This window comes from Yarrowia lipolytica, chromosome 1C, assembly GCF_001761485.1.
Source record: "Yarrowia lipolytica chromosome 1C, complete sequence".
Classification (NCBI taxonomy): Eukaryota; Fungi; Ascomycota; class Dipodascomycetes; order Dipodascales; genus Yarrowia; species Yarrowia lipolytica.
In genome coordinates, this window is record NC_090772.1 from 560774 (window position 1) to 586273 (window position 25500).

The 25500-nt window shown below is 46.2% G+C and overlaps 11 protein-coding genes across 11 annotated transcripts; 4 read left to right on the forward strand and 7 right to left on the reverse strand.

Moving 5' to 3' along the window:
* Positions 1-1559: 1559 nt before the first annotated feature.
* Positions 1560-2831, reverse strand: YALI1_C05636g (uncharacterized protein; the record flags this gene model as incomplete). Its single annotated transcript, XM_501431.3, has 1 exon — positions 1560-2831. The coding sequence occupies one exon, from the start codon at positions 2829-2831 to the stop codon at positions 1560-1562; it is 1272 nt and encodes a 423-aa protein (XP_501431.1).
* Positions 2832-4166: 1335 nt separating this feature from the next.
* Positions 4167-4505, forward strand: YALI1_C05649g (uncharacterized protein; the record flags this gene model as incomplete). Its single annotated transcript, XM_501432.2, has 1 exon — positions 4167-4505. One exon carries the CDS (start codon positions 4167-4169, stop codon positions 4503-4505), a length of 339 nt encoding a protein of 112 aa, XP_501432.2.
* A 5640-nt stretch (positions 4506-10145) lies between these two features.
* YALI1_C05710g (uncharacterized protein) lies at positions 10146-10726 on the reverse strand (the record flags this gene model as incomplete). The annotated part of the gene is made up of 2 exons (XM_068282203.1): positions 10146-10320; positions 10620-10726. The coding sequence occupies 2 exons, from the start codon at positions 10724-10726 to the stop codon at positions 10146-10148; spliced, it is 282 nt and encodes a 93-aa protein (XP_068138304.1).
* A 779-nt stretch (positions 10727-11505) lies between these two features.
* YALI1_C05734g (uncharacterized protein) lies at positions 11506-12654 on the reverse strand (the record flags this gene model as incomplete). Its single annotated transcript, XM_501434.3, has 1 exon — positions 11506-12654. One exon carries the CDS (start codon positions 12652-12654, stop codon positions 11506-11508), a length of 1149 nt encoding a protein of 382 aa, XP_501434.1.
* A 1980-nt stretch (positions 12655-14634) lies between these two features.
* YALI1_C05756g (uncharacterized protein) lies at positions 14635-14901 on the reverse strand (the record flags this gene model as incomplete). Its single annotated transcript, XM_068282204.1, has 2 exons — positions 14635-14828; positions 14871-14901. 2 exons carry the CDS (start codon positions 14899-14901, stop codon positions 14635-14637), a joined length of 225 nt encoding a protein of 74 aa, XP_068138305.1.
* Positions 14902-14955: 54 nt separating this feature from the next.
* Positions 14956-16719, forward strand: YALI1_C05757g (uncharacterized protein; the record flags this gene model as incomplete). The annotated part of the gene is made up of 1 exon (XM_501435.3): positions 14956-16719. The coding sequence occupies one exon, from the start codon at positions 14956-14958 to the stop codon at positions 16717-16719; it is 1764 nt and encodes a 587-aa protein (XP_501435.1).
* A 1415-nt stretch (positions 16720-18134) lies between these two features.
* YALI1_C05789g (uncharacterized protein) lies at positions 18135-19604 on the forward strand (the record flags this gene model as incomplete). Its single annotated transcript, XM_501436.3, has 1 exon — positions 18135-19604. One exon carries the CDS (start codon positions 18135-18137, stop codon positions 19602-19604), a length of 1470 nt encoding a protein of 489 aa, XP_501436.3.
* A 232-nt stretch (positions 19605-19836) lies between these two features.
* YALI1_C05813g (uncharacterized protein) lies at positions 19837-20625 on the reverse strand (the record flags this gene model as incomplete). Its single annotated transcript, XM_501437.3, has 1 exon — positions 19837-20625. One exon carries the CDS (start codon positions 20623-20625, stop codon positions 19837-19839), a length of 789 nt encoding a protein of 262 aa, XP_501437.3.
* A 646-nt stretch (positions 20626-21271) lies between these two features.
* YALI1_C05820g (uncharacterized protein) lies at positions 21272-22294 on the forward strand (the record flags this gene model as incomplete). Its single annotated transcript, XM_501438.3, has 1 exon — positions 21272-22294. The coding sequence occupies one exon, from the start codon at positions 21272-21274 to the stop codon at positions 22292-22294; it is 1023 nt and encodes a 340-aa protein (XP_501438.1).
* Positions 22295-22571: 277 nt separating this feature from the next.
* Positions 22572-23000, reverse strand: YALI1_C05837g (uncharacterized protein; the record flags this gene model as incomplete). Its single annotated transcript, XM_068282205.1, has 1 exon — positions 22572-23000. One exon carries the CDS (start codon positions 22998-23000, stop codon positions 22572-22574), a length of 429 nt encoding a protein of 142 aa, XP_068138306.1.
* Positions 23001-24257: 1257 nt separating this feature from the next.
* On the reverse strand, positions 24258-25010 carry YALI1_C05857g (uncharacterized protein; the record flags this gene model as incomplete). Its single annotated transcript, XM_501439.3, has 1 exon — positions 24258-25010. The coding sequence occupies one exon, from the start codon at positions 25008-25010 to the stop codon at positions 24258-24260; it is 753 nt and encodes a 250-aa protein (XP_501439.3).
* Between the last annotated feature and the right edge of the window lie 490 nt (positions 25011-25500).

The window sequence follows — 25500 nt, forward strand, 5'->3', positions numbered from 1 at the left end:
AGATGGCATGGCATATGGCTCTCTGTTATAATACTGTACAATGGTTCAAATCAGTGACGAGATCAAAGTTGAAGAATTGCTTTTACCGACCCCCGGGTTTTGTGGTTCTAATCTTAGAGCTGAGTTAGTCCCACGGTAGCTTTGGCGAGGCCCATAACCCGATCTTTATCATACAAGTAGAGTTCTCCACTCTTATATATGGTCAATTTCTATGCCTTAAATCTGCTTTCGGAGCGTATTCGAGACTTGTTCCGAGGCTCACCTGGTGCTGCATTTTTTGGGTGCTATTTTTACCTCGGATATGTGGCTTGTCGTTGTGTGGAGATGTTCGGATCAACACCAAAGAGAGCTCCGAGCTACGGAAAAAACAGGGAGAAAAAGAACCGTGACCAGTTATGAAGTTCCAATGTCTCACTATTGGCGGATTGTCTTTCAAAACAAGCTGAAATTGGATTACAGTGGGCCGTGAAAAATTATCGACTATAGTTGGTTGCAAAACGGTGGCATTGCTTCTGGTGTCTCATTCCGCGTAAGTTAACAAACAAGAAAATCCAAACTCCAACCTCCGGGTCCATCATGTACACAATTCAGCTGCCAACTCAATACTCAATTACTCATTATTAGAAATGGCGCAAGTATACGTGAGTCGTGCGGAGTGCTGTATGTACGGTCCAGTAGCCCTACCGTAGTTGGTCGAGACTATTTTAGTTGAGAGTGTTACTTGGTACCAGGAAGTAGTCAACAATATAATGATTGATAGTGAGCTAAATTACTTGGTATAATACTTGACGTTACTTGAGCGGATATGAGTGTAAAGGAGGGATAGGAGCATCCGAGAGGATAAGGGAATACCTAAAGCTGCAGTATTTGTTCCCTAATGCTACCCAGAATCTGGGTTTTGACGAAAATATCTTCGTATCCCAGATTCCTTCTGTTTTCAGTTCTACTGTTAAGTAATGTTAGTTGATAACTACACACCAATATCAGTTACTTGAGTGAGACCACTGACTTGATAATAAAAACAGTCTAGATTCTTTACCAATCCATCAATTACCCATATCGCCAAGTGATTGGCCCCATACATTCTCAATCCATGAAATCTCATTTGTAGCCTGAATCCATGAAAATCCAAAGATCTCAGATTCGACCCAGAAGGACCAAAGAAGTCGATTATTACATTATTTCAACCACAATAAAACCATGTAAGAAGTCCATTTAACGAAAACTTGTCTCCATGTGGCTCAATCGGATTACACCCTTCGAACCATGTTGGTTTGAATAGCTACTTTTTGGTTGAAGTCGAAGGGTTTGAGGATGTAGGGCGAATAGGTTCCTTTGCGCTTTCTGGCACTCATATTTGTGCAATAAAATACGTCTTTTCCTCTCTTGTCGTTATGGTGCACCTCTAGTATCGTACTGTTGTACATTTTCACATCCATACTGTCTTTACACTAACTAAAACCCCACCGTGTACACGCAAACACCGCTAGCAACGCTCTATACCAATCAACCATCTCTAATTATGCTACATACATCTATTATAGTCCTTTTTCCGTTAGTTAAACCTCCATCTGCTCATCCACAATAGGTCGAGACTCGCCAGAAATCAATTCTCGTCGAATTTCAGGTGTAATCTTGGGATGGTTTTTGACCTTGATGACATCCAGAAGAGCGTCTCGCTGATCCTCCGTGATATCACTCTTGTATCGCTGGGCAAAGACCAGAAGGGACTGATGCCAGATGACGGGGAGAGCCTCTTCAACGTGAGCGAAACGCATGAAATGGAAGACCACGGCGTCAACGACTCGGTAGGGCAGAGCGTACTTCTTGTCGAGCAGCACCTTGATGAACAGAGAAGTGGGGCCGGAATAAGGCATCTCAGCCAGTCTCATGAGAGCAGCAGCAGAATGCAAAGTGGGGATAGAGACCTTGGACAGAATGGAGCTGACAATGATGGCCTCCTTGAGTGTGCATTGCTCAGCCAAAGGGAACAGGAAACCCTTGAAGAAGGCAGAAGGCTTATACAGAGCCTTCTTCAGGGATCGATAAACGTGGTAGTTTAGGGTCTTCTTCTCTTCAATCTCCTCCTTGAATCGCTCCAGCAGCACAATCTGGATGAACTTCTGGGCCTCCTTAGCCTGCTGGTTGGACACAAACATCTTTGTTCCTTCGTAGATTGCGTTGGGAGACCAGCTAGCAGGATCGGTCACGTACAGAACATCCTGCCAGTTTCGCAGCGTAGGCACAATCTTGAATGCCTTGGGCAGCTTTCCAGACTTGTATCGGCTCAGAAGCTCTCCGACCTTCTCGTAGACTGCAATGACCTTGGGTGGAAGCATGACTCCCTCTCCCTCCAAACCCTGGGAGGTTCCAGGGGCCTCTCCAGTTCGCTCAAACTGCTCCTCCTCTTCCTTCTCTCGAATCTTGGCCATGATCTTATCGGCCAGAGAAACAGGCTCGTCCTCATTGAAGTACTTCGCGTACAGAGCAGCATCCTCAGGGGTCATAAACTCCTGTTGCACATCCTCGTACTCCTCGTACTCCTCCTCATCCTCCTCCTCGTCTTCGTCCTCGAATTCCACATCGTCATCCTCGGGAAACTCCTCGCCTCGCTCCTCCTCATCCAGCTCTCGCTGCTGATCCCGTGCCATCTGCAGAATTCGTCGCGAAGTGGCCGAATCAATAAAATCCTCCTCTGCAGCATCGGTCTTCTTGGTGTTTCGGGAAGTCTTCTGCTTGGCGGATTCTCGAAGAAGTCCGCTGCCCTGGCTCATGTCGACATGAAGCGGGCTGTGTCGCACCTTGGCGTCTTTAGTATCAGCTTTTCCCATGGTTGTGCGGTGCGTGGTGTTGGTGATATGGTGGGATTAAAAAATATGCCAAACCGTATGCAGCATGCACAATTTTTTAACGTTCCAAAATAAGGTTGTCACGTGACACAAATCGAGGGGACTAAAATTTGGTGAAACGAGATTATATTCGTTTTGATCGGATTTTTGCAGAGAGAACGTTGGTGCGAATGGTATGAGAATTTTATGTATTCGCCACTATTCCGAGATTCAGAGTAACTATAGGGTTAGGATATAATCTTATTTATCAGTCCATAATGCCAGACGACGACAACCTGGAACTGATTATAGATTTCACGTTCGCCATTAAGATGCGCAAGATTTCTCATTATGGTGATTGCGATGGTGCTAGAAGTATGAATAGCTACTTATGAGTGAAATTCCAGTTCGACAGTTTATGGTGAACATTGGCTACTACAGTATGGACAGTATGTACTTCTATGTGTATACTCGATGTTCATGTTCCTGTTGCTTGACGTCATCATACCTCCACAACTAGCCGGAAACAGATTCACTTCTTTTTTTCTCATGCAATTGACTGAATACTGTACATATAATGCATTTTCACCAGAATTCCGAGTAACCAACTGCAAGTCAAAGGGGTACGAGTTGAACTGGGTTCACAGTTTTAACAGGGATAAGGGGTACTACTTGTACGATACTTGTAAACGGGTGAAATTTCAGAAACCTTAGCGAAGGAAAAATGGTAGTCAACAGAAAAGAGATTCGACTTTTCCTAATCCCTTTTAAACGGTCACGTGACTAAAATAACCAGCCCCATTGCTGCTCACCTTTGACTTTTCCTAATCCCTTTTAAACGGTCACGTGACTAAAATAACCAGCCCCATTGCTGCTCACCTTTGGGTCTCTTCCGAGCCGGCTAACGGTACATTCTCAACGGTTCGATAGAGTTTGCGAGTCAGCAACATGGAGGATGGCCGTATTGGATCCGGGAAGCTATTTTTCAGGGGTATGGAGTTGATAGACAGCTTCTAAGTGGTAGTATAGGTCTAATCACGTGACTTTCACGATCACATGGGGCGGCTGGAGCAGTTTTAAGCCCTTCTGTTGAGCTCATCGCATCATGCATTGCTTTTTAATTTTGGCTCTCCTCTTTCTTTTGAGTTCACTATATCAACAGCAACTACTGGGCTTGGCTTGGTTAAAAGGAGAGGCAGTGATTGAAAGCATTGGCAACTGTATCTCTTACGTCAGTCACTTCAGACACGCCTTTCTACACACACGCACGTTCACAGAGACACAACCACAGACACACACAGACTCACAGACACACATACAGAACAGACATAACACACGATGGTCTTACTACTGGCAAACGTTGCGAAGGGGATGAGCACGGATGAGGCTCGGGCTAGACGAAACGCACGACGAGAGGCCCGAAGACAGGCGCAGAACGAACGACGTGCCGCTCGAAGAGCCCGGAACATTGAGAAGCGACGGCTCAAGGAGCTTGGCCGGGAGGCAGAAATGTCCGACCTCGAGCCCACCGAGTCGGAGTTTGATCCCGACGCGGATTCTGATCTGGAAACCCAGCAGGAGTATGAGAAGGAGTATCAGCATGAATTGGAGCTAATCCAGGAGAAGACGGCCAAGGAGAAGGCCGAGGCTCTTAAGGGGATAGAGAAGCATTGGTGATTGGATGGTGAAGCTGTCCAGTACAGGTAGCCCGTTAGCGATCAAGGGTGGCCTCCCAACTACCTTTTTTTTTTTATGTCTGACCGAGCCACTTCCTCGGCTACACGACAGGTTTCGGCTCCATTGTCGCTTAAACCAAAGACTTGTGTCAAAGGACCTTTTGGTTATTGCACAGTCCGAGATACTGCAAGTACTATAGCCTTCAGTCTACTGATTCGGAAAGGCCGACCAAGGCTGAGCAGACCAATATGGAAAATCTAACGTCTCACTTGGTGGATACCTGTCTCTCACTCGACAACCGAGCTCCAATGAGACACTATATCTACGTCTCATTAATTCACTTGAATCTTGCATATTCCAAACCGGGTAGTGATTCTGCCCTCACACAAGTAGCTCGTAGCTCAGACCCTTTCGAGACATGCGCGTTTCCAAGAAAGTGTAACTGAAAGGGGTAGCGACAAGAAGAACGCTAGTGCCATGATGATCTTTCTAGTGAACAAAGGAGATCCAGAACACTGCCGTCTACTGTCGAGCGACTAGAACTGTGTCTAGAAGCCCTACTGCAAGATGAGGTTCCTGCTATTAAGTGCATGCTCACTTTCCAAGGCGGCGCACACTCAAGAGGGAGCACAACTAGGTCTCATGTTCTCAAACGGAATATGGAGCAGGTCAATGGTGCCTGTCTTTGAGTAGTCTCACTGGTCTAGAGACATGTACTACTGATACACACTGTACTGTATCGGTAGTAGAGCTTATCAAGTGGAAGTAGAGAACTTCTAAAAGCCAAGATGATCCCGTCTTGAGGAACTACAATGTCCAATTGCACTTGTACTTGTACTTGTACTGTACAGTACTTGTACTAGCTAATAGTTCTTGTCCTAGAGTGAACATGTGATTGTGGAGTATACTGTACCAGTCAACGTGAATACGACCTTAGTGCAAAAGTGCGTTTATAATAGTCATTTATCAGTCCAACATGAAAGAGACGAGTTCCATTTATGCAGAGATAGATCCCAGTTATGGTCTAGAAGGATTACTACACTAATACGAGGATAGAGGTGATCAATAATACGACCCGTGACCAATACCACCCTTGACCACTACCCCACCTACTTCCCATCCAACTCGCAGTCTCATTCACTACTAACTTCACACTAACGCAGGATCAAGAGATGGGTATAGTGGAAGCCAGATGAAGCTGGTAGTCTATCCCGGTTACCACTAGTGGCAGTCCAACGGGCTACTTTCCCGCATCTGGAAGTTTGATCTAAATTCGCGTCCAACAAGCAAGTCATTACATCTCCATTTTAAGTGGAAATTAATTCGACTAGCACGATCCACAGGTCTTATCTGGGGTTTATCTGACACAAAGACCCCCAATATCAACCGCCCATGCCTTGAGGGAATATCCGCCTTGGCCATGGAGGCTTTTTCACTTTGGATAAGTACTTATTCTGCAACGGGGATATGCTTTGCCCGTTTCTGAGACCATTCGTAAAAAGAAACTACGTACTTTACCTTCGAGTGTACGGTGAGATAGATAGAAGACTACTTGTACGAGATTGAGATTGTAATTAGGTGCATCATAAACTCCATTCATTCAATAAATAAATAACGAGACCAGCTCGGGGGTGGTATTCCACCAGTGTTCGGTACAGTAATACGGGGTTACAAGTATGTATCGTACAACTGCACCCCATATCGTACAATATGTATGTGTGTGTGTGTGTGTGTGTGTGTGTATGTGCATCTGTAGCTCAGTCTGAACGTGTGAGCTCAGATGCTGCAGTGTTGTCATGTGAAACGTGTGACACTTGCTCATTGATTTTTCTTAATGGCGTGTCGCAGAGCCTCTTTCTTGGCCTTCTCGCGCATGAACTCCTCATACACACATCGGACCTTATGTCGCGAGTAGAGGTCCTCTGTTATGTCCGTGTTGCACGAGGAGCAGCGTCGGCACAGATAGCTGTTGTGCGATGTGTTGTAGGAAAGGAGAACTGAGGTCATGATAAGGAGTGTACTGAGCCTCAGCTGTGTCGTATTTGTGGATGGTGTCAGCTACCTCCCAGGATACAGACTTATATATATATCTACCTGCTTGTACGAGAAGGTACAAAATAAGGTTGCAGGGCCACCACCTGCAGAACAATCGATTGCTGCAGGTAGGCAGGTGAGTTTGAGGGGTCGCAGATAGAGCAAGCGGGTGGCCTGACGGCAAAAGTAAGGGGTGCAATTTTTCACGACAGATGGACATTTCAACCGACCAAAGTAGAGTTGGAGCTCTGAATCTACGCTCATCATCGTAATCACCACCACCACCATCCAATACCACGCCGTCATAGATGCTACGCTCTAGCTCGGTGGTGGTTCATTTAAGAAACCTACGCCTTGGAGCTAAACCTGTCGTATGAGCTACTTTTTTTCCGTTCATAGAAGGCAAAAATCTAGAAACAGGCGAGCGCTTTTTTGTGGGCTTATCGGGCCAGGCAGAAACGGAAAAAACTGTAGTAGTGTGGTGATGGAGTCATAACCCGCTCCGGCTATGTGCGGATACAGTATTGTCTCAGACAGTGGTCGCGAGCAATGTCTTGTGCATCTTCATACTTTTTTTTTTTTTATTTTGAGTGGGGAGGTTGAGGTTGGGTCAGAGGTTGGGTCATCCATGAAGAGGTTAACAGAACGAGCCACGATAGGGGGAAGGATCTTCAACTCGATCCGCTATTGTTCTCAGTGATGGCAAATAGATTCATCTAAGACCTACCGGTACAAGTAAAGTACAGCACACGTAATTTTTCTTGCGGCTAGTCTACTCTCAGTGCATGTAACGTGCGGATCTAGCCCATGAACAGGTGGTTTTTACCCTCCTGCTCTCCACATTTCCAGATAGATGCAGGCTTCTATGGTTGTTCCACACTCTTGTCAGAGGAGATGCCCGTATACGACCACCATAAGCGACCCTATTACGGGGCCCGAACAAGCCCCGTTGATAGACACTGTAGTGTACCCCACAAGGACGATCGTAACAAGACAAGGCCACCCAAAGCCATAGCACTATTGTAGAGTGGCCATTGTTCGTGTCGATCCGTACGACGATCATGGAGCGAGCGGCCACGAAATTAGATAGCCACTAAAACTAGTCCTGTCCACGGAAGGCCGTTTGTTAGCCGCTTATATCGTTGGAACAATACTTTTGTTGCCGGCATCTAATTTCATAATTTCGTGATTAATTTTTCCCGCCAAAAAATAAAAAATCAAAAACAAAAAATAAAAAGGAACTTCGGTAAGAGCGCTCCCGAAACCGGAAATGCATGGTTTCTCTCATGTGTGCCTCTTGCTTGTCTCAGGCCGGTCCAGAAACAAACCTCGAGCTTCCGCCTCCAAGACCCTGCTTTCGGAGAAGCAGCCAATGGCTGTTGTTTGTCACTGTTCCCTGTCTTGGTTTTTTTGGCCCTTCTTTTCTTCTTCCCCCCATGAAACCTTGTGTGTGTCCTGTGCAATAATTCATCTGAGACATGGGGTACAGGTGCATATCCCAGGCAACCAGTGTGGGTCCCGGCGAGATCTGGGGAAGGTACGGAGATGGGGAGGGCCGCAAACGACAGATCGGATACGAGACTCGCCATATATCCGGCCAAATCTGCGTCTACGGTTTTCGTCCATCTCCTCCCAGTTATTCCAGATATTTTGCCACATGATGCACATGCACCCTGCACACCACCCAAACAGGCTCGATACGAGCCGATCCATTTTTCCCTAGGCCCCTTGAGCCTGAATTATTGAATTTGAGCTGCCCCGAATCTTTTTAAACCTTGCAACAGTTATACACTTACCCCGCTGACGATCAAGGATTAGTAACGTAGTTCTTCGCTAATCATCAGGAGCCGGGTGCCGTGTTGGCAACCAGGTGGAGTACAACCAGGATAACTGCTTGCGTTATCCTAATCCATCAAAGAGGCAGCCAAAGTACCGTATTTTACCGGTTGGTGCGATATGATACACGTGGTGATGGTGCGAATACAGGTGCAATGGTCTCGCTCAAGTTCGTGTACAGATTCCACTATTTTTCGGCCCCAAAAAATGCATACTAATGCTTATATCAATCTGACCCGAGAGTATATTACCCCTACTTGTAGATTGATTACGTCAAAAGCACAACTAAGTACATCCTGGAGAATCAGATAAGTTTGACAAATGGCAGGCTTCAATGGAGACACGAACGCTGGAGAGATTCGTGCAAGACCCCAAATCCATGTCGTAGATATTACGCGATATTACGATTACCAAGTTGGCAGATATTATCGACGATATTTATTTATTTTTGCCAGAAACGGGGTCTCAGATAATATCCCACCCATGGACTCAAGCGGAGGCTCTATACAAACTCCTAGACACACGCCACGAGAAACAGACAAGCTACTGGTGGTGCAATACTACTGTACATACTGTAGTTCATCCTCAGCCCACCACCTCCGGCCAATAGTGTCATGAGATTTTCCATCAGGTCTATATCTGTGATATGGTCAACTAAAGTGGTTAAAGAGTGTTTCGAGAAGATATATCATTTGCACGATGAACAAATATTTCTTTCTCACTTGGAATTATGGCCCTTTTTGAGAATTAAGCAGCTAGGTGTCTCAAAACCACCATGAGACTCACTTTTTATTGTTCACCTCCCAGTCAGTGTTCTACCCATGACAAGAGATACCTCTACCAAGAGTTCAGACCGTGACAGTCAATTTCTGGAGACGTTTCCCATCATCGTCAAATATTATCTGCTCGTCCATTGTTTAAGCGCCCGTTATTCTCCTCCTGTCTACATTGTAGTTCCATTGTCTATGCACAACAATGTTACATTGTAGGCCAGAAAATATCCATAGATAATAACCACCCATAGCCACATGTGATTTGGACTACGTAGGCGATTTTTGAACCAAGACACCAGCTATTGCAAAGGAGACATATTGATCATGTCTACAGACTGCTTCCCATTCCGTTCAAGTGCCCGAGATATTATCTATATGTACATGTGTACATGTACATATCGTATAAATACACTCCTATAGCTTCACCATGACTCAGTCCATACACTTACTACACTATAGATGTATTTTGTTGAATGGAAGACATGATGATATATACAAATTGCACCAACCTCAACAAATGAGAATGCGGTCCTACGAGTACATATATCTCTATATAATGGCCCAGGATTGCACTTAGGACTTGATCAGGAGATTGATCAATGAAGACTGATGGTTTCTAATGACTGCTCGCGGTGGACACGGTGTTTGCTTGCAACATACACCCCAATCCAAACTCTCCACCCACCAGCTATACATACAAGCACTGTAGTACGTTCCATAACTGTCAGGATGCTTCTAGGTGCTAGTTCGGTGTACGGGTCTTCTTAACTCCCGCCATACGACTCAACATCAAGTTCAAGCATGTGATTCTATGTTTCGAGGCATAAGTCTCGGACTATAGACTCTACTAAAGCGACAGTTACAACTCTGTCGCGCAAACAACATTTCTCTCGTACAAGACAGCCAGTCTGTCCAGTCTAGTCTCGGATCACCCTCAAGATCAGTCCAAACCGGTGTCTCAATCATATATACATGTATTTTTCATCGTCAGTTCTACTTACTCCTTGTTGTCCTCAATAGGAAGAAAGTTGGTAACGTTTCCGTTAATATCCCGGTCCCACTTTCGCTGGACGAGGTCGATCAGTCGGTGACCTTCCTGTCGGCCGTGTCGCTGCTCAAACACTCCGTAGGCAAGCACTCCGATGGTCACGGCAAACAGAGGGTCCAGCCATCTGGGTTAGTATGAGTCGTGTCAAGACACACATGACCGCGCATAGCCATCTGAGTGAAGAATGTACAGCGATGTTGGATATGCAGGGACAGCCTGCGTGCTTGGGCTGATCCAATGACATGGACGACCAACCCGCACGACATGGATTCAAAACAATATGAAAAACGTGAGCTCCAGAATTCCATACACTATGCAAAGTGTGATCACCAGACACAGATCCACATCGAGCCATGTGACGTGGAATCCTGCAGCTCCTTGGTGTTCTGCCCGATGCGTGTGAAGAGTCGATTGACCACCCACAGCTCCTGCTTCACGTAACGTGTTCGTTCACCAAATACCGAGAGGGGATAGAAAGAACTGAAATCACGAGTCACGTGGATCCAGCTTCTTCCAGACTCTCTTCCCATCCCCCATATCGTCGGTTCCGTCTGATCTCAACATGGCACCGATCTCAATATGGCACTTCGCCCACCAGATCTCAGATCCTCGACTATGCTCGTCCAACTGTCACATGACCGTTTTCCACTGTCGCTTCATCTCGCATACTTACTTGGACAACAAATAAGGGTATTTGATGGGTGCCATTTGTGTTGTTGTGTGGAGGAAGATCGCAAATGAATTGTTGGTGATGCAATGTGAGGTGTCAAATAGAGTTGGTAAAATAATCAGGTCGGAAAATTAAGGATCGAAAACATTAATAGTTAGGAATTTAGTTGTAGTGAAGTAAATATGGTAATGAAGTGGCAAATTCAGTTGATAAGTCAAAGTAATAGTGGCCCGGGTGTCTCAGGACATCAAGTATGTACTGTACCGTTTGTAGGGTAGAGGAAAAAACTAGGAGGAGAAATCAAGGAGTATATCGCATTGGCTCAGATATCTGAATAATTAATGATTGCGTTACTGGAAAATCTCAATATAGGTGCACATGTGCTCACGTCACTGGGTTTTGCGTTCTCCGTTCTACTCACCTAACACACCATTCGAAGATACCACTGTCGCATCAATGATACACAAATTCTGGACCACCAGAGACAGCTATAGGCATTATAAGGTGTCTCAGACTTGCTACAAGTGGTTATCACCAATGCCCAATCGGTATATATCTACTACCTTATCACTTTTCTACAACTCCCGGTCTATCTACTCTTCACTGTCAATATGGAGAATCTCAATAATTACAAAAGTCCTAAGGCTTGAAGGGGACGGCGCCGGGAATGTCGCCGGTAATCTCAACAACATCGGTCTCGTCGGTGTACTTGGCCTTGGCTATGGTGATCTGAGATCGCTCGTTGTCGTAGATGACCAGAGCCCGAGAGATCAGGGTGGGGCCGGTGAGCAAGGTCTTGACATCGTTGCCGGAAAGATGGATCTTGTTGATTCGGCACTTGCCATCCTTGCCCTTGGAGACGTAGTCAGACAGAGGCATGTCGATCTTGGTCTCTCCAAAGTGGTAGGTGATTTCGGGCTTCTGGTCGCAACCGACCTCCCAGGCTCCCTCAGAGAACTGTCCTTCACCACCAAACTTCTTACTGAGAGCTTCGACAGTATTGTTAGAGTACTGGACCTTGATTCCTCCGGTATCAAGAACAATTTGTCGCTTGTTCTTCTCCTCGGGAATTTCCTCTCCCTGAATGGACAAACCGCCCAGAGGCATGCCGTAGCCACCCGGGTGGCTGCAGTTGATGGTGGTCAGAGGACCTTCGTACTTGGCCTTGTCGAAACCTCCATAATAGACGTTGGTGACAACTCCTTTGGTAGAGGCGTCGGCAAAAAGGACGGGCTTCTCGGCGTTGAGTGAGTAGACAGCTCGGGAGATCTTTCCAGAGTCCGCGAGACCTTGGATAAAAGAGCCGTGCTTGTTGTCTGAGATAGACTGGCCAAAAATACCCTGGGAGTTGGCAATTTTGTCCTTGGAGACCCAGACGTTGAAGTCCTCGAGGGTCTGTCCGGCGTAGGACACAGTATCCTTACCCCAATTTCCGGTTCCACCCCAATTCTTTCCCTCCTTCTGGTACTGCCAGGAGGAAGACTTGCTGACATCGTAGGTTCGTCCCTTACAGCTATCCTTGCATTGGGTGGAGTTAGATCCGGGCACCCACAGAAGGGGGGATCCGGTGTCGAAGCAGACGGAGACCTTCTGGGGAGGGGTTCCAATCTCGATCTCGGCCTCGTAAAAGATGTCTCCCTTCGTTTGGGTGCTGTGGAAAACACCTGCTTGTCGCTTGAAAAGCTCGGCAGCGATCTCAGGGGCGTCCGAGAGGTCTCGGGCCTTGAGGGGCAGGTTGATAACTGCGGCAGCAGCCACAGTAGAAAGGAGAATGTTGCTAAAGATCATTGTTGGAGTTTTTGTGAGGAGACAACAGCAGATCCCACGGTAGTCTTATATAAATCATAAAGAGATCCCGACTCGCCCCTGGTGCAACATTGGAGGTTTCAAACGTGCCTGGGACAAGTGTCTTAACGTCATGGCAAGGTACCATGATGATGATCTGCAAGATTGGCACAAGGTGGAGGATGGTAAAGTTAGAAGAGTAATTTGGGGATATTGTAGTTGTCTGACTGAGATGAGAAGTTGATAAGTGGATTTGGAAGAGCTCAAAGCATCTATAAATGTTTAATGTGTTTCTTCTACCTTTTTGATCCTACAAATTCAGATGGCTAGCTCCTTTGATATTTGTCCCTCGAGGTTGTGTCGATCTCAAGTTTATTTCGATGTAACCCCAGCAATTGTGCAGACTGGTGGGGATATATGGATGTCCTATACAACTGTTTTGAAGTGTGTGAGACATTTAATCACGTCTACGGAGCTGTCCTCTTATTATTTGCCCCGATTATCAACTAGTGTGTCTCCGCAGATTACAGCCGTTTCCGCATGTATAGGTCTAGTGGCGGAACGTTCAATTTGGGTTATTCAGGGTCGTATAAACGGCTCTTTCCAGGATGGGGGACCTGCATGGAAGGAGTGCAGATATCAGTTGCTTTTTGATGCAAGACAGAATGTTAGCCCACAGTAGCCCTGGGAGCGTTTGATTGAAGCCAAGAGGCAAGCCAAGAGCGAATAGTTGAATCAACTCTACCGTTAGTCATTCACGGTTTTAGATTGATATTTAAACCCCAACAACTTGGCGATATGTTCAAAATTCGATCTCTTCTTTCGCAGCTGTCCTGTGATGCTTTTTTTTGAGTTGATGTAACATGTCAAACATGTGCGAGTTTGATGATGCCGCTTGGTCATGTTGTACTTGTAGCGGTGAGGTAGAAGGATCATACAATCCGGAGCACCCCTCCTCCTCCTCCACCCAGAGACGGAGCCACTCCTCTATGAAGTTCCTATCAAGACTCACTTACACGAAAACCCGAGCATGTTAGAGTTGAAAGGCATCCAGAACCGATGGAGCCTCGAAGGAGGCTGGTGTACAGTACATACAGTACCCGTACAGTTCAGTAGGTACACTGAATGTACAGTACGTAACTCAGAGCCTGAAACAAGAGGCAGTTGCCCATTAGCTAAATTCTGGGAAGGTATGCGGGACTCGAAAAGAAGACCGCTGAGGGCTTCTATTTGTTTCTTTTCTTTGTATCTCCCAGGTAAAGCGGACGGTGTGGAACCAAGAAAGTTGCACAACTTCCAGGCCATTGGAGAGCAGTTATGGTAGGGATTGTGAAAAAAAGACTCCTGCTTATTTTGTTTACTTAATGGGTTCCAGCTAAGAAGTTGTACTACAAGTAGTACATTCCATCTGGTTTTCTCTTCTTTTTCAACAAGCTGGAATATGTCCTTACAGTACATACAATACATCCCTTGTTTAGGACAAGATCAAGAGGCAGAAAAAGATGGCGGCATTTTAAGAGAAGCGATACAGAATGGTTTGTATGGAGAAATCTGTTAGTCGTCGTTATTTGGTAGATTTCAGGTGATTCCTTGGAGATTCGATGGGTACTCGGTGGGTTCGAAAAAACCATTCCAACTGTTACTTACCAATTACTTCAACATCTATGAACTGCACAGTTGAGCATCCTGTTCGCTCCCAACTACCACCTCAAACAACCGGGGTTCGATTCCCATTACAACACAGAACTCGTTACAATTGAAAAGGAGTAATTAAAGATGCAAATCGAATCTCGAAAGGCTCTACACACATTTACTCAATCTATTTCTACCACTTCCAGCCCCCATTCAACTCCTACTACCCCCACTCTCGACCCCCATAGTTGGACTCCGTGTTTTGATCTTCCCCTGCATTTAGGTTATCATGCATGAATCCACATGATGTCTGAGGAGCCCAGGAACTTAGGGGGATCAGTTCATTTCCAGTTAGCTACCTCGAGAGAATAACGACCGAGCTCCGAATCGACACACAAACCCAATCACGTGACCAAAATCGCGACACTCAGCCCGCCACGTGACCGATAAAGCCGCCAATTCACGCCAGTCAGCCCATACCCCTTCCGACACGGTGCCTTCCTGCGCAACTACGACTTGCGAGACAACAACGACATTCACGTGACCTTGACACACTATCACGTGGCTCTATACGAACAGCTGACAACGTGACTGCAACTTCCGTTTTAAACGGACCATTGTTGATTCTTCAGGGACAATTACACTGCTCGATATAGTATCATTTCCCACACCATGGCAAAACGAATCCCATCATCGTTCACCAGCTCATACAAGATCCACGAGAGTCTAGCTGTGGAGAACCAGCTCGAGATTCCAGAAAAGACTAGACAACTTTTGTCACGCTGGATCACATGCTTCCTGGTGGTCCAGTTCGATGTGGATATAGGTCCTGATCTGAAACTGATTGCACCAAGGGTCAAGTTTTCGGAACAGGACTTTCATACAATCTGTTTTTCATGTTTGCCTGAAAAGACTCCTGTGGAGGGAGAACTAAGAGAAGGTCACGTGTTCAGATACGACGACGCTGAAGGAACCACTTTATTTGGATACACCCTGTTCAGTCAAAGGAAAGACCCAGAAAGTCCAAGAGGATATACTCAGGAGAGTCTAGTGATAATTTCCGAGCACTACCTGCCCCGATTATTCATCACGTGCCTCGAGACTGTCGTCACAGAGTCCTACCTAAACACAAATCAGACCATGGTCGACCGTTACCCGGTTATTGAAACGGCTATTGAACTCATGAGTAAATGGCCCGATCCAGGAGTAGATGGAGACGTGGGCTTCTTTGGGGACGTAATTAGTCTAAAATGGGGCACCCACGTCACCCACAAGAACGAACGTGTACAAACGAATCACGTGACCCAAACAACCCACATCACAGACACCATTGTTCCCTTCACTCGGTTTTCTTCTTGGACCCATCTGCTTCCACTTCTTGCAGACGTTTCTGATCTGTACACACTGTTCGAGGCCGTGCTACTTCAACGTTATGTGACCATCTATGCCTCTTCACCACACCTCGTGTCTAGTTTGGTCAGCTGTATGCTCGACATGGTCTATCCCATGGTTTATCCGTATGAACAGGTTCGCGATTACGTGACTATTCACACGCAATCGACTGACCCTACAATCAAGATCACGGGGCTTACTAATCCCTTCTTGTTGAAGAAGGAGGCTGCTGACGATTCGTTGTTAATCTTGTTGAGCACTTTCAACTTGAACAAGAAACTAAAGCCAAGACAAAAGTACAAAGGTCAGAAAGAGAACATTCCTAAACCACGTGACCGATCACGAGATATAAAACGGAAGTCTATCAATTCTCCACGTGAGTCATCACGCGAGTCGCCGCGGAACTCGCTTACTAACGGCCGCTCTTCACCCGACTCCATTCACAATCCCAAGGTTAGAGACCAGAAACCACGCGAGTCGACTTTCTCTCGTTTACGTAACCAGATATCAATGCCGTCCTTGTCTTCGTGGTACGACTCGTCTCCTCGACAACCATCACCTCCTGTGCAATACGATGAAGATTATCAACTTCGTAATCAGACGAAGAAATGTGCACCCAAGTATCTCGTTCCTGATAAGAAGTTTCTGGCTGATATGGTTGTTCTATTTAACGACAGTCAGGTGACGGACCAGGTGATTGACGAGTACATCACCAACCATTTCCAGGCGATTGTGTCTCGTATTTTCAGTCTGCTGTCTCGCTATCTTGTTCCTGTGGATGATTCATTCATCTTCTCGTCCCTGGACTTCTACAAGGATCTCACCCATGCTTCTAAAAACACCTACTCTTTGCGGTATGCTGTTTTTGGTAGAGGCGGTTCTTCTACGCCTGTGAGTTCTGGTGGTCGCAGTGACGAGATTAATCTCATTTGCGAGGAGGAGATGGGACTCAAGTTCAATGGCTCTGGAGATGTCAGCAAAGTGGCCTTCTTCAAGGCACTGGTTCAGACTGAGATGTTCAACAATTGGGTAAACAGAGGGTAGCTACAACTACAGTACTAATACACTAATACACAAATCACTTAAAACCTGGATAAGAACCGTCGAAGTTGTATAGCTTTGGTTTTAGTTCATGTGACTGTCCATATTATCTCTTACCGTTCCCCACGTAGATCTCTTTGCTTCTGCATGACGACATTTCACCTCCACCAAAGTTTGTCTATTTCTCTCACAAGCCACAATCTTATAGTTAACCTTTTAGTGGAGAAAGTGGGGTGGAAATAATGGATGAAGGAGTAAAGTATGTAGAAGGAGTGTTGGACACATAAGAACTGAGGCTTGTCAGGGTGTTTGTAATGATGCAATTGTACTTGTCAAGAGTTATTATCTGCTCTTGAGTCGACTTTCGGAGGGCTGGAAGAGACCGTTAAAACGCGCTAATCTAATGCACTCCGCCAGAGATCGCTGGATGTGACGCTGAACTTTCGACAGAGCAGTTGGGGATCTAGTAATTGTTTTTACTGATTAAAACCTGTTAAAAACTTCTCCAGTACGAATTTCAAGTTCCTAAGAGCAATATTTACCAGAATAGTGACTTTCTATGACTCCGAATGAGAGTGGATAAGGTCACCGTTCAATTAAACGGCCTGGAGCGAGTTTGGAGATCTTTTGGACAAAGTGTAGGTTTTTGCAAGGTTCTGAAAGCCACTTGGAAGACTTTTAGCGAGCTCTTTGAGTTGGTATTGAGTTGATAATACTTACTGATTGCTAAATAACTCGGCTCTATGAAGGTTGTCTTTTCTCGGAGGTATGAATGGAGACACAATTACAGGCTGAAATGTGCCGTTGGCAAGATAAATATGACTTCCAGCCGGATGCGAGCGTGAAAAACGATACATTTATCAAGTCTTCAGTGGACAAAGACCTCATACCAGGCTCTAAGACACGTTTTTGGTAGCCGCAAATCCCTGCATTGCGTACCTTAAACGAGATGTAAGAGGTTCTCAACTGTACAAACGTTGAGCTGATCTACTTGTAGAAACCTTGAAGCTGTCTAGATATTCTCTTTACAGTGGCATTTCTCGGTTCTTGGACAACTCTGATATCGTTACGAGGCTGAGCTTCTAGAAACGGTGTTAGAAGGCGAGGTCAATTGAATATCCTGGGAAAGTAGACGTGGAGGAGAGCAGTGGGAGAGACTGGGAAATGTGCAATTGATTTGAAAGGAGCATAATAACTGTTTACTTTTTGCTTACAGACATTCCAGTAGATACCTTCTCCACCAATAGGTGTTTTAAGAGCAATAGATGGTTCTTCTCTTGCACAGCACCCTTCTCAGCAATAGAGATACTCCTTAAATCTCTTCATGCGCCACAGTTTTTCATTGCGTGATGGAAGAGCTAAGGAATGGAGAGATATATATATTGAATGGATGGCGAGATCAGAGAAGATGAACAACTATGGACGCCGAAAAACTACCCACACCTCTGTCAGGCTCAGAGAACCCTAGTCTCAAGTCGCAACGAGACCTTGACACAACTTCTCAGAAGTCAGGGACTCTTATCGAAACCAACAGTTTCAAAAAGCTCCGACGAAACACAACACTAGCCATTTCCGGACAGCTGCAAATGTTCTACGTGGCCCATCTGGTTGCACGTGACGTTATTGGGCCTGCTCAGGGAGGAAAGCTTCAGGAGTTCAACCACCTGTCCGATACCCAATTTGAGTGGACTGAGGCTGCCCTGTACTTTCCCTATGCAACTTTGGCAGTTCCTCTGGCATTTTTGTTTCTCAGAGTCTCGCCTAGAGTGTTTATTGGTGTTGAAATGTTCTGTTGGGGTCTGTGCATTGTTCTTCTGGGTCTCTGTACCAATTATGCAGGGCTGATTTGTGATAGAGCAGTAATGGGAGCATGTATGAGCTTTGCTCTGCCTGCTCTTCTCCACATGATTTATGAACACCATGGCCGATACGAGGCTCACTTTGTGGTCGGTTGTGTCTGGGGTGGAAGTTGGTTCATGGTCCCCCTGTTCACTATGCTGGCCATCGCGATTCGTCTCATCAATGCAGGCAAACCCGGATGGTCTTGGGACTTTTTTATAGCCGGCCTATGTTCAGTAGTGTTTGCTCCGGTGGTCTGGTACATGCTCCCTGAGAACTTTTACTCTCCAAAATGGATATCGAAGTACGGAGAGCAGGCATTCAACGTCTTCAAGACACTTACTGAAGAAGATTACGGAGGAGGAAACCCAATTGAACCGACCGAGACACCTCTAGAAGGTCTGATTTCCGCTGCAAAAGATCCCTTGGTTTGGTTTATCTCCATCCTTGGCTTCTTTACATACTCCTGTTTGGTGTCATGCTATGCACAGGTTCAAAGTGCGACTTTTGAAGAGTTGGAGTATACCGCAGCCTTGGGACAGTTGATCATATGGACTATTCTCGTGTTTGGTGTCATTTGGTCAAGTTTTCAGGGGTATTTGGTTGCCCAGAAAAAAGTTTTGTCCCCGTTTCTGCTCATGAATTATCTCTTCTGCATCATTGGATGGGCACTTATTCTGTGCAAGCCTTCAGAACACAACTGGTGGATCAAATTCGGAGGGGGCTGGTTCACGATTCCTAATGCAACTGCTGCCTTTGCTTCTCTTTGTGGATGGCTGGGGAGTAATGTTCAGGGCAGAAACAAGCGACTCATGTCCTTCGCCATTTTCTCGTCTGTGAGCTGCTGGTATGGAGTACTGGTCCTGAGAGTCTTCACCTCAACAGATGGTCCACTCTTCAAACGGGGATGTTGGATCAACATGGGGTTCATGATCGCTTCGGTATTTGGTACTCTGGGTATTGTCTTCTTTCTGAAACGACGACGCATCAGTGGAACAAATCATGCGACCATCAGTGAGACCCAGAAGGAGTTTGTGTATATGCTGTAAAGAAGTATTCGAGCATTTTATTTATCCAGGAGTAACGGCTAATGATCTGATAATAGTACAGTATGTACTGTAGATATATACGTAGTAAGTTCGCACTTCGGTGTTGAATTCATATCACACGCAACACACTGAAACTCGTTACAACTCACTCCAACCATATCTACGCCCTATTCCTGGCTATCCTATAATACATGCATGCAATAAACTATCTACCAGTACGGTCCAACGTGTCCTACTCCTTCTTGGTTCGCTTGGCCTTGGCTCGAGCTCGCTCCTTGTCCAGGTTCTTCTTTCGTTCAGTGGAAGACAGGTATCGGAACTTCTTCTTGGTCTTCTTGACCAGCTTCTTGACCTTGGGCTCAGCCATGCCGGAGTAGACAGCGGCCAGACCAGCCTTGTCCAAGCTTTCCTTCAAGACCTCGTCAGCCTTGGACATGTCCACATATGTGTTGTTCTGGTCCTCATCATCGGAATCAAGGGACACGGCCTCAATGGTCACCGTGGTTTTCTTTCCCTGACCGTCCACGTACTTCTTCTTTTGCTTCTTGAGCACTCCGGGCTTATCGATACCCTCCCAGTCGGAGAAGTCGTCTTCATCAGTGCTAGACGACTTTTTCGACTTCTTTAAAGTCTTCTCTTCGTCCTCCTCTTCGTCCTCCTCTTCATCCTCAGACTCGTCGCCAGAATCAGAATCCTTCTCGTCGTCAGTGCTGAAATAGCCCGATCGAGCTCTCTCGATATCCTTCATGGCCTTCTGCATTCGAGCTCGCTCCTTTTCCTGGTCACCTTTTCTTTCGTCTCGCAATTTTTTCCGCTCGGCGATCCGGTCCAGCCGCGCCTGCTCCTTGGCCTTCTCTTGCGCCTTTTCCTTTCGTTGCAGCTTTCGCTTTCGGAAGCCCGTCAGGTACTCCTTCCGGTTGGCGGCGTCGTAGGAGACCTCATCCACGCCAAACTGGCTAGTTTTTTTCTTGGCGTATGACCGGTCGCCCTGCGTCAAGATCTGTCTGTTGGTGGCGGCCATTTTGGGGAGTGTCTTGGGGTATATAGGGGTCAGGCCAAAACTCGAAAATGAGGTGAACGCTTAAATGAAAAATATCAGTGGAGGTTTAGACCTGCATGAGACTCGAACTCTGTTATGAGGAAGGCACTACTTGTAGACGGGGTGTATGAAATGAAAAGAAGAATGAGGAAGCGGAAGTGGAAGCCGGGACATTCTGAGCACTTTGGACCATGGATTGAAGATCCGGGCCGAGTTTCGAACCGATCAGTGATGCATAACAGCTTCAAATACGAACCCTGAGTGTGATAGAGCGACATGTTACAATTGTATGGGCAGTGGCGTGAGTTCGATTCACTCTACTGGCACGATATTGTAGGGAGGTAAGTTCAGGCTGGCTGACCACTGAAATATGACATGACTAAGCTTTGATGGAGACCGAGAAGAAAGGAACTGGATAAGTAATCCCACTCACAGTACAGTATCAACTAATTATATCACATGATCACATCAATATGTACCCACCCCTATACACGTGTAAAAAGAACTGTACACTCGTACAAGTACAAGACAGGATTGTACTGGTACTTTCGCAGCTCATTCAAATCAGCAAACTCAAATCCTCTATCTAACATCTACTTTTCAGACACCGAAGCCTTCCTCCACCACCATGAACGCCATTGATGGAACGTCCCGCCAGCTCAAGGACACGGAGGATCAGACTCTGGACGACACGCCGTCGTTGTTGTCGATCATCATTGACGCCCATGTGCCGTCGTGGGAAGAAATCAAGTCGCAAATATCCATCTCGGAGGCTGTGGCTTCCATTCTCGTCTTCATCAACGCCCACTTGGCTCTGCACAACTCCAACAGCGTTAATGTGATTGGATACAACGCCAGTGGTGCTCGAATTTTGTATCCTCCTAAAAGCGGCGTTGAATCGACTAGATCAAAGGAGAGAGAAGAGAGATCGGAGAGTGTAAGCGATGGAGAACAGGCACCCAGCAAGAAGGACCACTCCATGTACAGACAATTCAAGACGGTGGACGAGGTTGTGCAGACGGAGCTGTGGAACATGCTGAACCACACCAACTACGTGGAGGAGGAGAAACAACACAACTCGGCCATCTCCGGAGCACTGAGTCTAGCTCTAGGGTTCATAAACAAACATGTGTTTGTGGACGAGTCGAGAATGCGAGCAAGGATCCTGCTGCTCACCGTCGGACACAAAAACGAAACCATCCAATACATCCCTACTATGAACTGCATTTTCGCCGCCCAAAAGCTCAAGATCCCCGTCGATGTGTGCAAACTGGGTCCTGGATCCGACCAGGTCTTTCTGCAACAAGCATGCGACTCGACACACGGCATCTACATGGATATCAGTGAAAAGAACTCCAAAACACCCAAGGGTTTGGTTCAGTATCTGCTATCGGGCTTTATCTCAGACCCCAGTTTACGACCCCATATTGTGCTGCCCACCCAGTCCAATGTGGACTTTCGAGCAGCATGTTTCCTGACTAAACAGGTGGTGGATATTGGCTATGTCTGCTCTGTCTGTCTGTGTATCATGAGCCAGATTCCCAGCAACAGAAGATGTCCTACATGCGATACTACCTACTCTGAGAAGACTTTGGCTGGTTTGGGTCGAAAACCTCTCAAGAAGAAGAAAAAGAAGGTCGTTAAGCCATAGTTGCTATTAGACCGATCCCTAACATGAACCAGTGCGGTTCATATAGCATAGATGTAAACATAATGCAATGTATTTGTATAACCCTTGATGAATGGTTAGTGTATGTGGCCAGAATCGGCAGTTGAATGTGTATACATGTAAAGTTATTGGCGCTGTGTCGATCTCGTCGTCTCTACAGCACTGCTTGCGATATCCCCCTCAGACGTGCCCATTGTGAGTTTGGAAACCAAAAACTCACAACCACCCGTCTAGCCCTGAGTTGCTCATCCTCGACTCATCACTGCTTCAAAAGCGAAACCTCACCCTCCTTCAGTCCTTTTGTCACCAGTCCAAACCTGAAGTTCTTCGGATACCCATGCTTGTCAACCAGATGCATCCTCCTCTTCCTGTACTCTGCAAACCGTTTATCACAGCCCTCCTCAAAACATGCAAGATATTTGTCGCCGCGGTCACGTGATATCGCTACGAACGGGTCGTGTTCTTCGTCCAGATGCAGATTCAGAAATTTTTCGCTCGGAAACCTGGCCTGACAAGTGGTGCATGTCCAAGTATGGCTGGTTGAGTAATGACTTTCGAAGGCCTCCAATGACGCAAAAGAGATTGGATCGGGGTGCAGCGAGCAGGTATAAGTGGTTGGATAGGTATTTGGAGTTGGTGCAAAATCTCTGCAGGTATCTTCGAGGTCTTCATCTCGGCTTCTTTTCATGATGACGACTGAGTGTAGTTGTAATGGTAGAGTTCAGTTCCTGAGTTAATTCTGATGTAGAGGACAGCCAGGATAGGAATGGTAGTTGGTCGAGTAATTGTTCACAAATAGAAAGGGGATTACCTGACGAGATCATGGGGACATTTCGGTTACTTTTGAATGTCGATTTTCTCGATATCTTCGCTAATTCCCTATGAGCGTCGACTCTAATTTATGCATCATCACCAATGAGGAGAAGCATGATCCAGTCAGCATTTGAAGAGACCACTGATGAGCGCACTACTTCGTTGTCAAAACGATCTCACCAACTGGAGTTGTAAATCTGACATGTTAAGAGCCCCCTCCAAACACGTGCAAATTCCAGCCCGCTTTATATACAAGGGGGCTCCTGCAAAGCGTCTTGGGTCGGGTCCAGGTCTTCAGAGTGGAAAGCACATTTTTGTTAAGACTCATGAAATTTATTTGAGTGATGTTGAAAAAATAACAAAACTTTTTAGATATACCATAACAAATGCATTAACGACTTGCATATCACCTACTGGAAGTCTTTCCAATAACCAGACTCTTCTCTCTAACAGAGAGACTCATCAGGAGAGTCACCGCACCCTAGTGGAGGGTTCGACTGAACACTCCATCCGATTGAAAAAATTCAGCTGAGTGAATCGTCCCTCATAATGGAAACTAGTGGTGTCACTCACGTCCAGGTTTTCGTTCAACAAGTGATAGTTGGAGAGGTGTTGAAGGAAGAGGCTCGACCCTTCCAACAGATGAGCCAACGATGGCAAGTGTGCATTATATGAACCACCGTGTGAACTCATCCGAGTAGTTACAGTCGATTATTTGGAATTATCCTTGATATTGCTATAATGAGTTGAATTGTATGAGAAAAAAAAAGTGCAACAAGGTCATTAATGCATTGTACTTGTACAATACTGTATGTACTGTATGTGCTGTACTTTTACCTTACAGTGACCTCCAGTTAGACAGAAATGGCCATCATATCTGAAACAGTCTCCGAAGTACCATACTTTGTGCTTTTTTTTTTTTTACACATTCTAACTAATTAAGACAATTCACATGTACTCGACTTGTACACAGTATGTACAGGCTACAGAAATGATTGTACTTGAGGTATCGTTTGCTACAGTGTCTATCGCTACTTGTCCCCCAAGCTACCATGGACATTAATATTAAAAGGCCTAGATGCCATCATCTATCGACAAGTAGGCATGAAATTTGAGAGCTTGAGTTGTGGACTTACTCCTGGCAGACAGCCATGACGGATCGGGCGTTCTTGGTGTCGGAGAAACAGGTGGCGTTGCCTCCCTGGGTCTCGAGAATGTAGTCGGGGTCGCCTCGGCACTTGTGGTCCTTGAAGACTCGGATCTCACAGTCGTTGGAGGGGGCAACGTAGACGGAGTTGAATCGCTCGGTCTTGTAGCACTTCTCGGCGGCACCGGTCTTGATGGTGATGGACTTGATTCGGGCACCGTTGCAGTGGTTGGAGTTGGAGAAAATGTCGAACTTGAGGGGGTACTTGGGGTCGATCTTGTGGCCCAGCAGTCGCTTCTCAATGACAGCGGCCTGGGTGAACAGGGCGAAGAAAACAACGACGAGAGCGGCGAGAGTGGCGAACTTGTTCATTTTGGGTATGGTACAAGTGTTGGAGGGGGAAAAAAAGGGAGCAGTTTTTTTTGGAGGCGCCCGAAAAGCGACCCCAAGACTATATATACGCTGTTGTTTATGGAGTGACAGGTGCCCACACTGCTGATTGGACAGCGCGGCGGAAAGTGCAAGGTTCAGGTTATGGAAGGTCGAATGTGGCCTAGACAAGCACATCGACATGCGCTCATACAAAGAAGCCAGCATATGTACTTGTGTAGACTGACATATTTGGCTGTCACCGACACAAGCCAAGCCCCAACAAAGCGCCATGTAGTGGTGTAAACAGACATATTGACCAGACAGCGGATTAATATGTAAATTATGAGTGGTGCGAGGGCCGGTCATGAGTGTCTATTGTATGGTGGTTGGGTGAAGAGCGAGTTTCACTTAAGAGTAGTTATAGTCTCATCTAGGCCCCTATCAAAGTTCTCAGCCGTACATCCGTTAACCCAATGTCAATGCCTATTGTGGGGTACGCTGATCGTACGGGCTTTGGGGCAACACTGTAGATAGAGGACGATCGCAAACACTTGGGTCGCTCAGCTCCATCTTGACAGTTGCGGTATTATCGGCTGGTGCATTTTCCACCCGATTTGGACGTCTGTTTTGACAGGTGCAAACAAATGGAACAAGCACTCCTTGGCATGACGAGACATAGGATTCTGAGGGGGACGGCATTACTGGAAGATTTGGGTGGTGAAATGAGACGAAGGTGGTATGAAAATACAGCCCTGTTTAAGAGGAGTATTTCTGTGTACTTTTTACCACCGGTTAATTACCAATATCTCGAGATAAAATGATATTTATTTCTCTCACCCACTCAAACAAGGTTACG